The sequence below is a fragment of the Acomys russatus genome, chromosome 7, assembly GCF_903995435.1.
Source record: "Acomys russatus chromosome 7, mAcoRus1.1, whole genome shotgun sequence".
NCBI classification, from domain to species: Eukaryota; Metazoa; Chordata; class Mammalia; order Rodentia; family Muridae; genus Acomys; species Acomys russatus.
This window is the reverse complement of record NC_067143.1, coordinates 8539035-8553860: the sequence shown is the minus strand read 5'-3', so window position 1 is coordinate 8553860 and position 14826 is coordinate 8539035. Positions and strand designations below refer to the sequence as shown.

The 14826-nt window shown below is 47.8% G+C and overlaps 1 protein-coding gene across 2 annotated transcripts in view; it reads right to left on the bottom strand.

The window, feature by feature from the left end:
* The window catches only part of Nav2 (neuron navigator 2), a 363149-nt gene that overhangs the window by 208134 nt on the left and 140189 nt on the right, over positions 1 to 14826 (bottom strand). For both annotated transcript variants that reach the window (XM_051148610.1, XM_051148608.1), the window contains exon 4: positions 1418 to 1490. In XM_051148610.1, coding sequence (XP_051004567.1) covers positions 1418 to 1490 — 73 coding nt within the window. The remainder of the gene's footprint in view (positions 1 to 1417; positions 1491 to 14826) is intronic.

Here is a 14826-nt window from a genome sequence, read left to right as displayed (position 1 = left end):
ATTCCCACACACTGAGAGGAATGTGTTCTGCCACCTACTGGTCAGCACAGGAATAGCATAGGGGAACATCCTGTACACTGAATTTGTGTCTACTACCGAACTCTGTAGGTCCCAGCAGTGAACACGAAGTCCACAGAGACAAGGCCCACAGTGTAGGTGCAGCAATTTTCTAAGGATCCTCCTGTAAGTCCTGAGATTAAGGTTGGCCAAGCTGCTCCCGAGACTCACGGAATGGGGTGACCAGGGCCTGTCCAAGGCCATGCTTGGCAAAAGGAGAATTACAACCCCTTTCTGACACACTTTACAGACAGGCACACTATGCCCAGAAGCCACCCACCCCCCAACATGGAGGAAGCAACAGCTCAGGAACACAGCCAGAAGACCCAAGCTTTCCCCTCTTGGCAGACACAGGCATAAACCCATGCACGTAGAAGCCATGAGGTCTACAAACTTACCTGCTCTATCTGTGGAGTCCAGCCTCAAGGCTCCCCTGAGCCCCACCCCAGCTTCCAGGGCCAATGCTCCCCCTGCATCTTTTCAGAGCACACTCCTGCTATGCTAGCAGGAGCAATTGGAACGCCCCAACTGCTTTACCTGTTCCAGGAAAATTGGAGGCAGGTGCAGCCTGATTAGGTTGGGAAGATGCCTGGCCTATGGCAGCTTTAGAGCTGGCAGCTGCCTGTGTTTACAACCAGGGGGTGGGGGAGGGGAAGGGGAGAGAGCGCGAGATTGGGGGGGAAGAGAGGAAGAGAGACAGAGAAAGAGAAGATTCCAGATGGAGGTGTCGTCTGAGGAAGCTGAAAATAATGGCTAGCTGGCTCCAAACCATTACCCCCCATCTAACACCAAACCACCAGCCGACATTATTGGTGCTAATTAGCCACCAAATCCGAGTTAATTAAAAACTAATCAGGAGGTTAAAAGGTGGTAGTGTGTTCACAAACCTCGCTCTCTCTGTCTTCAAGAGCAAGGTTAAGGTGCCATCACTAAGGACTAAGCGGGTCCCCCCGGGGCGCCGAGTGGTTGAACTTAAACGTTCTCTTGCCCATAGATAATGGCTGGTTGATAACCTGCTGCACCACAGCAACAGAAACCAGTGAGGTCCAAGCAGGCTCTTCTCCACACGCTGTCTCTCTCTCTCTCTCTCTCTCTCTCTCTCTCTCTCTCTCTCTCTCTCTCTCTCTCTCTCTCTCTCTCTCTCTCTCCACCTGAGCCCTCTCTGGCATGCAGACACGGCATGCACATGGGGCTGTGTTCTTAAGAGTCATGTGTGAGCTGTCAGAAAATTAGTATCCTCAACCCAGCCTGAAAGGACACCCAACCAGGACAGCCCACCGGCACCCCTGGTCTTCACTGCGTGATTGTTAGGAAACAGGTGGGCCTTGCGACTGATGAAAAGGCGTGGGCTCTGACTCACCTTCTGCAGACAGCCCCTGGGTGTTGATTCCCTTAGCTGCCAGGAAATTCAAGCAGGCATCTATGTTTTCAATCTAAAAGGGGGGAAAGCACAAGACATATTTAATACCCATTCGGCTTTCTCCAGACACCCTCACGAGGAACCAACAGCAAGCAGAATGCACTCAAAACAACCAATGAGATAGATGCAGCAAGGTTAGGACTCTCAAAGCGCTGTCTGTACACGCACAGGAAGCAGTTACTTAATATCCCAACCGCACGGTGCCAGAAGCCGAGGCCTTGGATTGCTCACAGATGCCAAAAATAACCAGGGTGGAATGGGATCTCTCATCTTGATCAATGTCGCCACAGTGTGATCCTCAAACCAGAGCAGTTGCCAGTTACACAGAGAAACTGATAGACCCACCCAGTCTCCCAGCTGCTGGGAGAAATTTCCAGTCACTAAAGATGCAGGCAGTCAAATGTCCAAGTGGTGAGTGGCAGGTTCAGCAGGAGTCAGTGTTTACCCACAGAATTCTCAGCCTGGCAGGCATTGTAGGTGATCACAGAGGCCCATGACCTCTGGGATGGCCCTGTCCTTTGTCCTCTCTGTGGCAAGGATAGAGCCACCAGCCAGAGTCTGGGAGGCTGCCCATGTTTGCTAGCGTTGACACCAAGGCCAAGGGCAAATCGATGTCAGGCCTTGAACAAAAAGCAATCAGGTCATCCCCAAAGGTCTGATTTGACTTCAGCTGTCAGGCCTAATTACTTTCTGTTTTATAGGAGAGTATTTTGGCCTGATGGATGTCTCTGGTGACCAAGAGTAAAAGAAACAACTTTTGACTGGGTACAACAATCTTTGGATTTCACAGAACTCGAACCACACAGTAACCATTCCACTTGCATCCACAAATGAATTCCTGCAACAGGATTTCCCAGACGCCTTCAGTGTTTGTATGCACTCAAACCAGTGTTTACGGAGTTGATTCTAAACTAACAAAGGGCTGTCTCTCACAGTGAACATACTGCTCTCCTCCCCCGTCCTCAAGCAATGTGTCTATAGTTCCCAGAGCCACAGCCAGTGAGAAGTGTTTTATCCTAAGAGCTCTAATCCGTGTGTAGCCTGGCACTGTGCTGGTCTTTATGAAGATTGTGGCCACTCTGCTACCCACTGCATGTTCCTTCTCCACCCCAGTCTCTAGATCTGCTTCTACCTCCAGAGGTCTTGAATTTGGGGAGTGTATTATAACATCTAACAATTTCCCTGCTTTCATCATGGTCTCAAAGTAATGGTGGCTCTCATAATGATGGTGGCACTGTTTAATCATAGTGAGAGCCACCTCACTACCTCATTAAATAGACTGTGGGACACCTGGCTGAAACTGTGCCATCTTAGAAGAGCCCTCACAAGCTGAGCATGGTTGCGGCCACCTTTAATCCCAGTACTTGGGAGGCAGAAGCAGGCGGATCTCTATGAGTTCAAGGCTAGCCAGGGCTCTGTGTAACAAAGAAACCCTGTCTTGAAAAAGAAAAACAAACAAACAAACAAACAAAACCCAATAATAACAAAAAAAAAAAAGAAAGAAAAAGAAAAAGAAAAAGAAAGAAAGAAAGAAAAGAAAAAGAAGAGATCACACAGGCGCCAGCTAGAAGTGACTCTCTTCAAGCACTTATAAAACAAAGCTCAGGTTCCCTCTCCTTGCAAATACCCAGCTAACTGTGAGGCTCTCACTAGACACATTGCTGCTGTACAGTCATGAGACCACCAGGTCCTATCATCTTGGAGGGGAGGGGAAAGCAGGGAGAGAGAAAGAGATCGCTGCCTGTGCCCTGGCACATGGTGTGTATAGGGTAATCTGCTCCCAATTATGAGTATAATAAAAATTACATTTCCAAACACTGTTTTACCCTATTACAAAATCCTGCTTGAAAGAGAGAATATTAGCCATGAGAGACAATACTGTCTGTGATGGCTTGCTTCTGCTATTTGTACAGCAAAACAATTAATGGAAGGTTGCGAGCCCTCAAAGAGGCACTGTCATCATATCCACGAACATACAAATATATGGAACATATGTATGTATATACACACATATTTATTATTTATGTTGCCCAGGATAAATTTGAACCTCTCCAGCAAGCCTCCTGCCTCAGTCTTTGGATTAGCTGGTACCAGGGGTATGGTAACACGGGTATGTGTGACCATCTCCAGTCCAAGCCACCATCGGTTTGGAACCACAATAAAAGCATGGCATTTGTTGAGTATTATGATACGCTCCTGTAATCCAAGCACTTGCGGGGGTGGGGGGGGGGAGCTAGAGGCAGGAGAATTGGAAGTTGAAAGCCAGCAAGAACTGGAGAGATGGCGCAGTGGCTCAGAGCTTCTCTTCCAGAGGACCTGGGTTCAGTGTATTGCAACTGTCATCAACTCTGCTTCCAAGAGATCTGATGCCCTCTTCTGGTTTTTACAGGTAGAAGGAACATGTGTGGTATGCATGCATACACGCAGGCCAATAATCACACATATTGCACACCCACATTCTTCCATAGCTGCCCTTTTTATAATCCCATGCAACTTCTTTAATAGAGTGTCTTTGTCTTGCATGTGATTGACAGAAGAAGCTTAGGTAATTATATCCCCCACGGGAAAAGAGAAAAAAAAATTGTCTATTGTTGAATTCTTGTTAATGCAAAATTTAAATGTAGTACAGTCAATATTTACCCTAGAAAGGGTCATGTAGTAAGGCTAAATAACAATGTGAAAGTACAGAAAAAATGAGGGGGAGGCAGGATGGAGAGAGAGAGAGAGAGAGAGAGAGAGAGAGAGAGAGAGAGAGAGAGAGAGAGAGAGAGGAAACACATACTACAATACTGTACTTCCACGGAACTCTCTTTTCAAAGATCGGGAAACACAGTTATCCATCACATGTACAGAACACTCAGTGCACACAGCATCAAGTGTGCACAGCACATGGCAGGCCCCTTCTGCCTTTCAATTCAGCCGTCTGCTAGGATTCCTTATAGCACGCGGTTCTATGAGAAGGATAAATAAGTTATAACAAGGCACACTTTCTTCTTAGTTAATGTTTTTGAACTTCTACCATTCTTTTTGTAGAATGTCAGTCAGCCCTCCTTCACTGGGTGGGGAGAAAGAGTGGAAGAGAAGTCATCGCTCTATGGGCACCATCTGAGGCGGCCACTCATGCGGGTGGGGGGAGGGGTGTCGACAGCCACCTAGTAGGTAGAGGTCAACGACAGTCCTACTGTGTACAGGACTGCCCTCTCCTGCATATAGCAGGAAGATAATCCTTACTCTCCAGAGAAGAATTATGCACCAACAGTGTGAGGCTAAGAATCCTCAAACTGAATGATTCATTCCGTCAGTCAGCCTGGCTGTGCAGGTGTCAGCCCTTGGGCTCCTCCATTCTTTGGATGCTATTGATTTTAGTGAGGACCCCACGACGGGGAAAGTGAAGCAAGGAAGCTAAGGCCAGGCTCAGTGAAAGGGCTGGGAATTGCACCCAGGAGGCCCTCCTGTCTTGCTCAGGGGCCTGCAGCCATTTACTCCTCTTCTTTGAGGGTCCACAAAGCCATCCCATGCCCACCCTGAATCCCCCAAAGCACATGAGTCAGGGGAAACAGCTGAAACGTCTTTCCTTAGGTGAACAGGAAGGGCAGAAGAAAACCCAAGGGACAACACCCAGAAGGCTGAACCGCACTCCCAGAGAGCCTTAGATGAGAAAATGAAAACTGGGCCACCGTGGTGAGGTCACACACAAGCCTAGAAGTACCTTGAAACTGTTCCCAGTGTTCCGAACTCTGCACAAGAGGAGTTAAAAAAAAATTGCTCAAGTCACAAACGCACGCTTTAATCATGTTCTTCTGGGGCCAGAAATCACTCCTGACAAGGGGGCTGGGACCCTCACTCTTTTCATCTGCACCCCAGGAACACAGCGAGGTTGAGGAGCAGGAAGGGGTCAGGCTTCGTTTGGAACGAGATCAGAAGCCGGGCCTGCTGCTTTGATCCTGGTCCTCTCATGATTACAATGTACCTTTAGGTTTTCCTCCAAATACAGCACAGGTGAGCAACCCAGCTCCTAGGCAGCTGTTGAGACTGCATGCCAGCACCCCGCCCCAGCACCATCCCCGGGCTCATTATAGCGCAAAGACGCCCTCGTGCCATCTCTAAAGAGACTCCAGGCTCATGTGTGATCCAGACACCCAGTGTGAGCCGAGGATCATGTTAACACTGGGAGGCAGAGAGAGGGAAAAGAGACTCTTAACAAGAAAAGTATGTAAATATGACCAGAACTGTTCATTAGCACGGCGCAGCCAATATAAACCACTTTCCAAAATTAGCTAAGAGAAAACAAATCTGTGTTAAAGTCTGACATTCCAGTATTGCCTAAGGGGACTGGGGATGGGTGAAGAGGCTTTTTGTAACTGTTGTCATAGTGATGGGTCAAGAGCTCTAGGATGGTATTGTCCAGTGGGCAGCATCTGCTGAGGTTGCAAGAGCAGCACAGTGGCCACCATGTGGCCTAGAGGCCTGAAAGCAGCAGGTGACTGTCTGAAGGATGGGGCAGGAAAAAGAAACAGACCAAGGCCCGGATGCCCTTGCCCAGAATCCTGCTATTTGGAGCCAAATGTAGTAGAGCCATCACTCTGAGCAGCCCTTTCTCACCATCCGCCATCACCCTGAGCAGCCCTTTCTCACCACCTGCAACTTGAATAGGTTCTTTACAGTGTCTGTGCTTCAGGTTTTCAGAGCTACCTCCACAGCTATGTGTGCGTGACAGTACCCAGACGTCCACACACTGTAAAGCAGAACGACCTTTAATCTCAGTACTGGAGAGGCAAAAGCAGAGGCATGTCTGTGAGTTCACGGCCAGCCTGGTCTATATAGCAAGTTGCAGGACAGCCTGGGATATATAGTGAGAAACAAACAAAAGAGCTCCTATGCGAGTCAGGATCAAGGCTTGACTGGGTCTCATGCTAACAAATATGCAAACCACGAAGGAAGTACTGTTGTCTATCTCCTCCTTAGCTTAGACACTGATCAAATGCCATCTGTTGTAGTGGTTGCTGTGGCAACATCGTTCTCTGAATACCAGCACAGACAAGTGCAAAACAAATGAAAATGCTAAATGCTAAATGCAAGCGAAGACAACACTCTCTCCTGGAGCTTGGCGCCTCTGGCAGGATGGGGCCCTGGCCGTCCCATATAAGCTTCTCACTGTGGCCCTTAGTGCTCTCCACTCTGAAAGAGAGCAACGGCCCAATGCACCAAAGTCAAGCCAGGTTGTAGGCACGTTTTATAAAAAATCACAAGATGGCTAGATCCTAGGCAAGGCTAGTTTTGAATATGCAAGTTCTGTCACTCAAAAAACAGTGTGACTTCTAAAATCAGCTCAAATGACTTGCTTTTGTGTGTGTGTGGGGGGGGTAGGTTTATTTCTGTATTTCTGATGGTGCTACTTGCCATCAAAAATAGCCATCGCTGAGCTGTCAAGATGGCCCAGTGCATAAAGGTGCCTCTGCCACCAAATCCCAATGATTGGAGTTTCAGCTCCAGATCCCACAGTGGAAGGAAAGCAGTCCTCTTCACATGTGCACTGCGGCACATGAGTACGTGCACTCACACATGTACAGTCATTTACTGATATGGCCCTGGGAGGGATCCCTACATAGTGGGCACTTTGGCTGACTCAAAGAATGAAGGGGAAATTGTGTTAAAGCCTAAGGAAGAGACAGGGGTAGGCAAGGAGGGAAGGTGTATACTCACATATATAAAGTAAAATAAAAATAATAGGCCATTTACTCACTCACTCACTCACTCACTCACTCACTCACTCACTCACATGTACTGAGCAACACTGGGTAGTGGGGAATGTGCTGGGCATGGATATACAATTAGTGAAAGAAACATATGTGACCTCTGACCTCGTAGGGCCTATAAGTGCAATGTAGGCGAGCAAACATTCAGTAGTGCACACGTAAGGACAAGATGACAAGCTGCCATGGTAGTAACAAAAAAGGAGATGTGGGGAGCATGCATGCTGGAAGAAGATCTAGCCATGGGCAGTCTGGCAAATGTTTCCCAAGGAAGTGGCAGCATGCCAGGTCAGGGCCAGGGATGTCTCATCAGCTTTGCTTATTGATGTGGCCCTGAGAGGGTCCTCAACATAGCACTTAATACTTCCTGACTGAAGGGGCAGAGATGGGGAGGGAGGGAAGGCAGGACCTTTCCATCACTTGGGGCAAGAAGCCTTGTCAGGACTGCATCCTGCCCCATCACCAAGGCAACTGCAGCCACCTCCTTTCCAGCAAGCCTGAGAATGGGATATTCTGTGTTGGGCATGGCTCCAGCCACAGCCTCCACACGAGGCTCCAGGGATTCTGGACTAGAACAGAGATGAGAAAGCACAGAAGTAGCCTTCAGTATCTGATCCCATGCACAAGCACCGTTTCCTCTCTAAAGGTTACCACACGCCTCTGATGACCTGTCCTCACTTCTGTAGGGCACAGAGGCACCCCTGAGCGAGCGAAGACTTGAGATAATGGGTATTTTTGACATGGGAAGGGCCATGCTGAGGACTCGAGGCCTCAGACCCATGGGAGACTGGGAAAGTCATTCTCCATATGGGTCAGACTCAGAGAGGCAGACCCTTGCTCTGTCCAAGTCCAGGAGCTTACGAAGGACTGGTCGGTGTGTACACCTAGCAACCGCAGCTTTCTCCGCCTCGGTTTATAGCCCGGGAAGACTGCTCGGCCCCTCCCCTGGGTGCTGTACATAAGGAGCAGTTTGGTGCCACTCTATCAGCATGCACACAGCCCTCCAGAACCCTGTCCTCCCAGGCATGCATTCTCCGTTCTCTAGTCTCTCGCTAGTCAGGGTTCCCAAGGACCCGAGACATACAAGACAAAGTATATTTCTATTCCTGGTAACAATAAACAAACAAATAAATAAAATATCAACTTTAAACAAACAAACTACACTTTAGGGACATGCCCTCCTAACTACTGGTCACCCAGGGGCTGCTGCCTTTCTGGTACAGGCTAAGGGGACTGCCAGGCACCTGCCCTGCCAGCTTCACTTATGTTTCCTCCCACCTCCGTCAGTGTGACCCCAGAGAAGCTCACACAGAGTTTTGATTTCAGAAGGGTACTTTAGACGTGAGGGACCACATGTCCATTGTCGATGTTTTCCTAGACAGAAAAAAAAAAAACAGGGAGCATCCGGGCCTGAACTTCTGTAGATCAGCCAGCTGCTGCTTGCCTGGCTACTTGTCAATCAACTTTTAGGGATGGTTTGTGGGTACAAAGTCATGACCAGATTGGGCAGGCGGGGGGTGGGGGGGGGGTCATGAGTTCTGGTCTCCTGTCACAAAGAAGGGTGACAAGAGTAAACACTTTTATGTAATCAGAGCAGCTGGACATGAGAATGGGAAAGCTGTTCCTCAAAGAAAGACATTCATGTTCAAGTTGAAGGCTAGTTTGTAATCAAGACGATCAGTGCATAAATACTGAAAACACCAGGCCGTGTCTCAAAGATGTACAAATGGTTGCTACACACTTAAAAGCAAGTTACTAGCACCTTTCATTGTTATATTTTTTTCTTTCTAAAGATTAAAAAAAACTGATTAATAGTGTGTGTACATGTGCGCACACACGTTTGTGTTTGAGCATGTGTGCCACAGCATACATGTGGAGGTCAGAGGAGATTTTGTAGAGCCAGTCCTCTCCCTCCACTTTTACATGCCTGCTGGGGATCAAATTCAGGTCTCCAGGCTGCACAGAAACTACCTCACCAGCCCTGGGTTTTTTTGTTTTGGTTTTGTTTTGGTTTTGAGACAAAGTCTCACTCTATTGTCCAGGCTGGCCTCAAACTCACAGTAGTTTACCCTGCCCCCCTTCCTAGTATTGGATTATAGGCATATCATGCCCAGTCAATTTTTTAACCTAAAAAAAAAGTCAACTTAAGCTCTATGTCAGGCCCCAGCCGCTGTCATCAGATATCAAAGCTGCCTTACAGCCAAGACAGTTTATCTAAGTGGGCTTGAAACTGGGAAGCCTGAGAAAGTGGGAATGGGGCTGGGTGTGGCTCACTGCCCCTTGTCCGCCTGTTTCTCTTCTTGCTCTGTTGCCTTGCCCAGCTCTTTCCTGTGATTTGGCAACATTATCTACCATACCATTTACAATCTTTATAACATTCGCTTTCCAAGATGCTGTCAAGAATTCCTTGAATAAAAAAAAGGGAGGGGGAGGGTAGACGCTTTAGAGGAGTTTTTCTGATGTTTCAGCAAAATGGGTTAGTCCATATGGGTAAAAGAAAACTCTAGAGGGGGGGAAAAACTGAAACCAAGCATCTCAGATTCCTCCGGTGACTATCTTTTTCCATTGTGTCTCCCCAACTGCCTAGACTATTTCAATTTCCTAGGGTTTTCTAACTTTCCATAGTCCCCCTTGAAACAAATGGAGCCTGACAAAGGTGCTAACGCCAGCCTTCACCCTGGAGGCTCCCAGAGGTGAGCTCTGTCCCGTTCCATGGATGGCAGAGGCAAGTCCCTCGTGGTGCAGATCTTCACACAGCACAACCGTGCCCTGGGCATCCGCTGAGAACACTGCTCTTCCTCCTTCCTGCTCCAACTCATCCCTTGTTCATCTTTGCTTTTCGGTGGCTGTGTCCAAACAATGACCAAGGGCAACTTGGGAGGAAAGGATTTATTTGGCTTATGCATTAACAGTCCATCATGAAGGGAAACTAAGGCAGGCGCTCAAGGCAGGAACTGAAGCAGACTGCAAGCTTCGTTCAGACTGCATGGAGTGGTGCTTCAGAGCTTGCTTGCTCCCTCTGGCTTGCTTAGCCACTGCCTTCCTTGTTCATCCCAGGCCCACCTGTCAAGAGATAGCACCACCCACTGTGGGCTGGGCCTTCCTCAATGAGCAGTTAAGAAAATGCCTCACAGAGAGAGGCACAGGCCAGCATGGGCTGTTCAACTTTTCTGTTGAGATTCCCTCTCTCCCAGGTGACTCTAGGCTGTGTCAAGTGAACAGCTGACGCTATAATACTGGCACTCTGAAAAGTCAAGAATTCCAAGTGAAGAACAGAGGACAAAGAGAAAACTGACAAGGGCCAAGGGGCGATGGCGGAGGATGAGGAAACAGGGAGGTGTCAGTCAAAGGCACAAACCTTCAGCTGTTAAGATAATCAAGTCCCTGAGGTTCAAAGGCATGGCAGGAGCGGTGATAGATAGACAGATGTGACAATTAAGTCAATGAGGAGAAATCATATACAATGTGAGTGACCACTATAGTTTGGATCTGAAATGCCACTGAAATGTGCAAAAGGCTTTCACACACCCCCAGCTAGGTGCTATTGGCAGGTGGAACCCATTCGGTATAGGGCTTAGTGGGTGGTCTAGTCATTGTGAGTATGCTTTTAAGGGGCCAGGTAGACATGCCTTTCCCTAAGGCTTTTTCACTTTCTGGTACCCTTGACGGGAGGAGAGTTTTGCCCCATGTGGTGTGTCCCCGCCATGATCTGCTGTCCTGCTGTAGACCCAGAACCAACAGGATATACCAGATGTAGAGTGAAATCTCCAAATCAGAGTGCCCCCAAAAACTTTTCTCTTTGTAAGCTGATCATCTCAGGAATTTGTCACAGTAATGGAAAAGCTAACTCAGTAAAGCAAATTTACATAAAATTGTAGATAGTATTTTGCAGAACCCTTTGGCTTTATTCTGAGAGAAGGAACAAAACCAAATTTTAACCAGAAAATCATGACATACAGTACTCCAAACACAAGGAAGCATGGGATGGTGGACACTTGCAGAGGAATCTTGTCTGAAGGGACTTAGAGGTCTCACACGGTCCTTGAAAGACACTGGCTAAACACCTGCTCTCTTCCAGGCCATAGCCTAGGTGCAGACAGCACATTAACAGACAGAACAGTGCTGTCCTTCCCTCAAGGAAGAGCTGGCCTATTGGGCATGTGCTATCTTCAAGCAAACAACCCCTCCATAAGCTCACAGGCACAGCACTGTTAGAGCCAACTTACATACTTAAAACTAGCCATGTGCTCCTGCTTCCGTTTCTTGTATCTCTGCGTGTTTATAAACCTACACTTAGGCCACCACAAGGCAGAACAACAATGCTGAACAGAGGACACATCTTCGCTTTATCCCCAAAACTGTTTGTACGTATAGCTGAGGGGTTAGGTTTGAAGTATACACCATCGCTGATAATATTTACCTGGGAATTTTTTGTAAGTCACATCCAAGATACCTCATACCAAGATACTAGGTTCGACCAGTGCGTGTAAACTCTCAAGTGTGAATAAGGCCAGATGCCACTCAGTCAGAAACTATGAGAACAGAAATCGTTTAAATAGTATGAATAATTGAAATAGTTCTTAATTCCGCTCACAGAGAACCAGCATGTCAGAGACGTGCAGCAGTCTCTGAAAGAGGAAAGTACCCCGGACATGGAAGGCGTCCATTGCAGGACACCCTTGAAGTTCCCAAGGCGACACGATCCCCAGTGCACCTGTGCGGAAACAGTGGCTTCTCATAGAATGCTAATCTCTGTTGTTATTTATATCTTCGTGCAAACCTACAGTTGAGCCAAATAAAATCTTCACTTATTGTTTAGAAAGTTCATGTTTGCTTTAAAAAAAAGAAAAACCCAAAGCCCATGAATACTGACTATTTCTTGTATTGTCGTCTATTTCTCAGTGCTCTAAGAAGGCAGGGCCCATCTGCTCCCCATGGCTACTCCAACAAGTATGATTAACTGCTGGGTGACCATGAAAACAGTCCACTCTATATGGACTCATGAACAGAGCAAATCAGAACCAACTCCCTAAAAGTCCTTCTCAAAGGCGTCCTATAAGAACAGTTACACACAGCACATGACGACAGAGGTCCAGGGATGGGCAGATGGCTCAGTTGGGGAAGGGGTTGCATGAACCATGAAGACCTGAGTTCAACCCCAGAAACCAGAAAAGGGCCAGACTGTGTGTTATGCCCTTGAAATCTCAGCACTGGTGAGGTGGAGACAAGGAGACCCCTGGGCTTGCTGGTCAGCCAGCTATATGGTTCAAAAGGAAATTCAATTCCCCAAGCCCCAAGACAGATCAAATATCCAGGAATGAGTTCAACCTAGACTGTAGGAAGATTTCTGGTGGTTAGATAAAAGCCAGCATCCCTGAGCTTCCCCTCTACCAAAAAGAACCATTGCATGCATGTGTGCGTGCACACACACATTCACACACTCAGGGTTAGGGTTAGAGTTGAAGGGCCTTTTGCTTTGCTTATGCAATCATTTTTTCAAAAATAGTGGGGCGAGGGAAGGCTTTCTTCTGAGTCCTCTCTCATCATAGACTCCAATCCAAGGTGAACTCTGATAACCTTGCAGTGGCCCAGGTCAAGATGAGGCTCCTTGGCTTTGAGATTCCTCCAGGAGGAGGTAACACAGAGATGAGATTTCAGGTGGGCTGTGCCACACACTCCGACTCCATGTCAACATCACAGTGTCTATACACCAGCATGGGCAACCCTCTCACCTGAGGCATTGCTACAGGAAAAATTTAATGGTGGGCAGAGAATTGAAACACTTGAAATGGTCAAAGCGGGCACCAGTCATCACAATCATAGGCTGGTCACTCTCTCTTGTCCATCTTTGGGCAAGGTAGACAATTCCACTGTTGGCCTCACAGATGGGGAGACAGACACTGAGTGTGTGCCTTCCTAAAGTGCAGTTATTAAACAGAAGTGTTTTGTAAACTGTACTTCCCTGTGCAAACACAGGGTACTAACAACCAAACAGCAAGCGCTTCTCGAGCTAAGCCCCGAGCACTCCACGGGCCACTTTCCCATTTGTGTCTTCAGCAACATAACAAGGCAACTGTCAGGAAGGCGCCATCCATCCAGGCCAAACCCAACCTGTACCCTGAAAGGACATTTTACAGAGGAAGGCAGTTTCCCTCTAGAAGGTTTTCAAGTTCATTCACGGTATTTTAACCCTTCAGAAGCAGAAGCAAGTTAAATCCTTGGGGGGGGGGGGGGCGGACACTGATAGACTCTTGTGGAGGTTTGAATGAGAAATGTTCCCTCTAGGCTCATGTATTTGAACATGTAGTCCCCAGTTAGAGATGCTTCTTGGGGAAGTTATAAGACCTTTAAGAGATGGAGCCTTATGCTAGGAAGTGTGTCATTGGGGGTAGGCTTTGAGGTTTTATAGCTTAGCTGCATCCCTGTTCTCTCTTTCTCTGCTTCCTGTGCAGGGATGAAACGTGATCTCTCTGCTTCCTGACTGCCAGGTGAGCCTCGGAGCCCTGCTCTGTGACTTTCCCACTATGAGTGACTCTATCTTTCTGGAACTACAAAGCAAAACAAACCCTTTCTTCCTATAGCTGCTCTTGGTCAGGGCATTTCATCACAGCAAAAGAAAATAAACGCGCACAAAGCAAAACTCCCCAAAGTTCACAATACTTGCAAGGATGTAAGAGTTTGGGGGCATCAAAATATGTGCTGGGGAATAAACAAGGCAACAAAGCAATAGAAGAGTCTGGGTACAAGAGGGAATGGAGAGCCAGCAATGTAGCTCAGTAGAGAACACTGGCCTAGCACTGTCAAGAGCCTGGGTTTGATCTGTAACAGTTTAAGGGAGGGGTGGGGGGGTTGGGAGGATGGGGGAGGGGAGGAAGGTGGAGATGGTGAACCTCACACATCCAGTCCACATCTGCCCAGAGGGAGTAGCTGCTGCCCAGTTTTAGCCAATTTTTTGCCATAAAGAGCTAACTCGTTGTGGCCTGATTGAATATCCTTCTGCCAAAGCATTGCGTCACTTTTTATGATTTTCATTTAACTAGGAACAACAGGTGTTTTTCGTTTTGTTTTGTTTTGTTTTGTGTTTTCAAGTTCTTCTGATTCTGCACTTGAGACTTGCAGGCCACGATCCTCTACCTCTGCTCAACTGAACACAGGGCCCCACAGTTCTCATGCGCACACTTAGGCGGCGGATGCCTTCAAGTGCAAACAGGCACCCCTCGCTAAGTTCTGTTTCATGGACATATAAAAAGAAAAAAGAATTTTAAAACCACACACACAGAAAGCAGTCCTTTGATGCTAGGCTGAACATAAGAACTCCATGAAGACATACGCAGGGAGGTGGGCCCAAGCGCGAGGCCCAGATGGCTTTTATACAAACCATAATCCAAATGCTTATAAATCATCATTGGCGTCCTCATTCTGCTCAGGAAGGTCTGAGGCACGCTGCACACCCACCCGACCCCCGTGCCATCACCCTGGCATACACCAGTGCCCCAGCCTCACTGAGCACCAGGTTACCAGCTACCACTCCCAACACCTCAGGCCTGGCATAGGTGTGAGAAGACTATCCCCCTTAGATTTCCACTGAGCATTTAC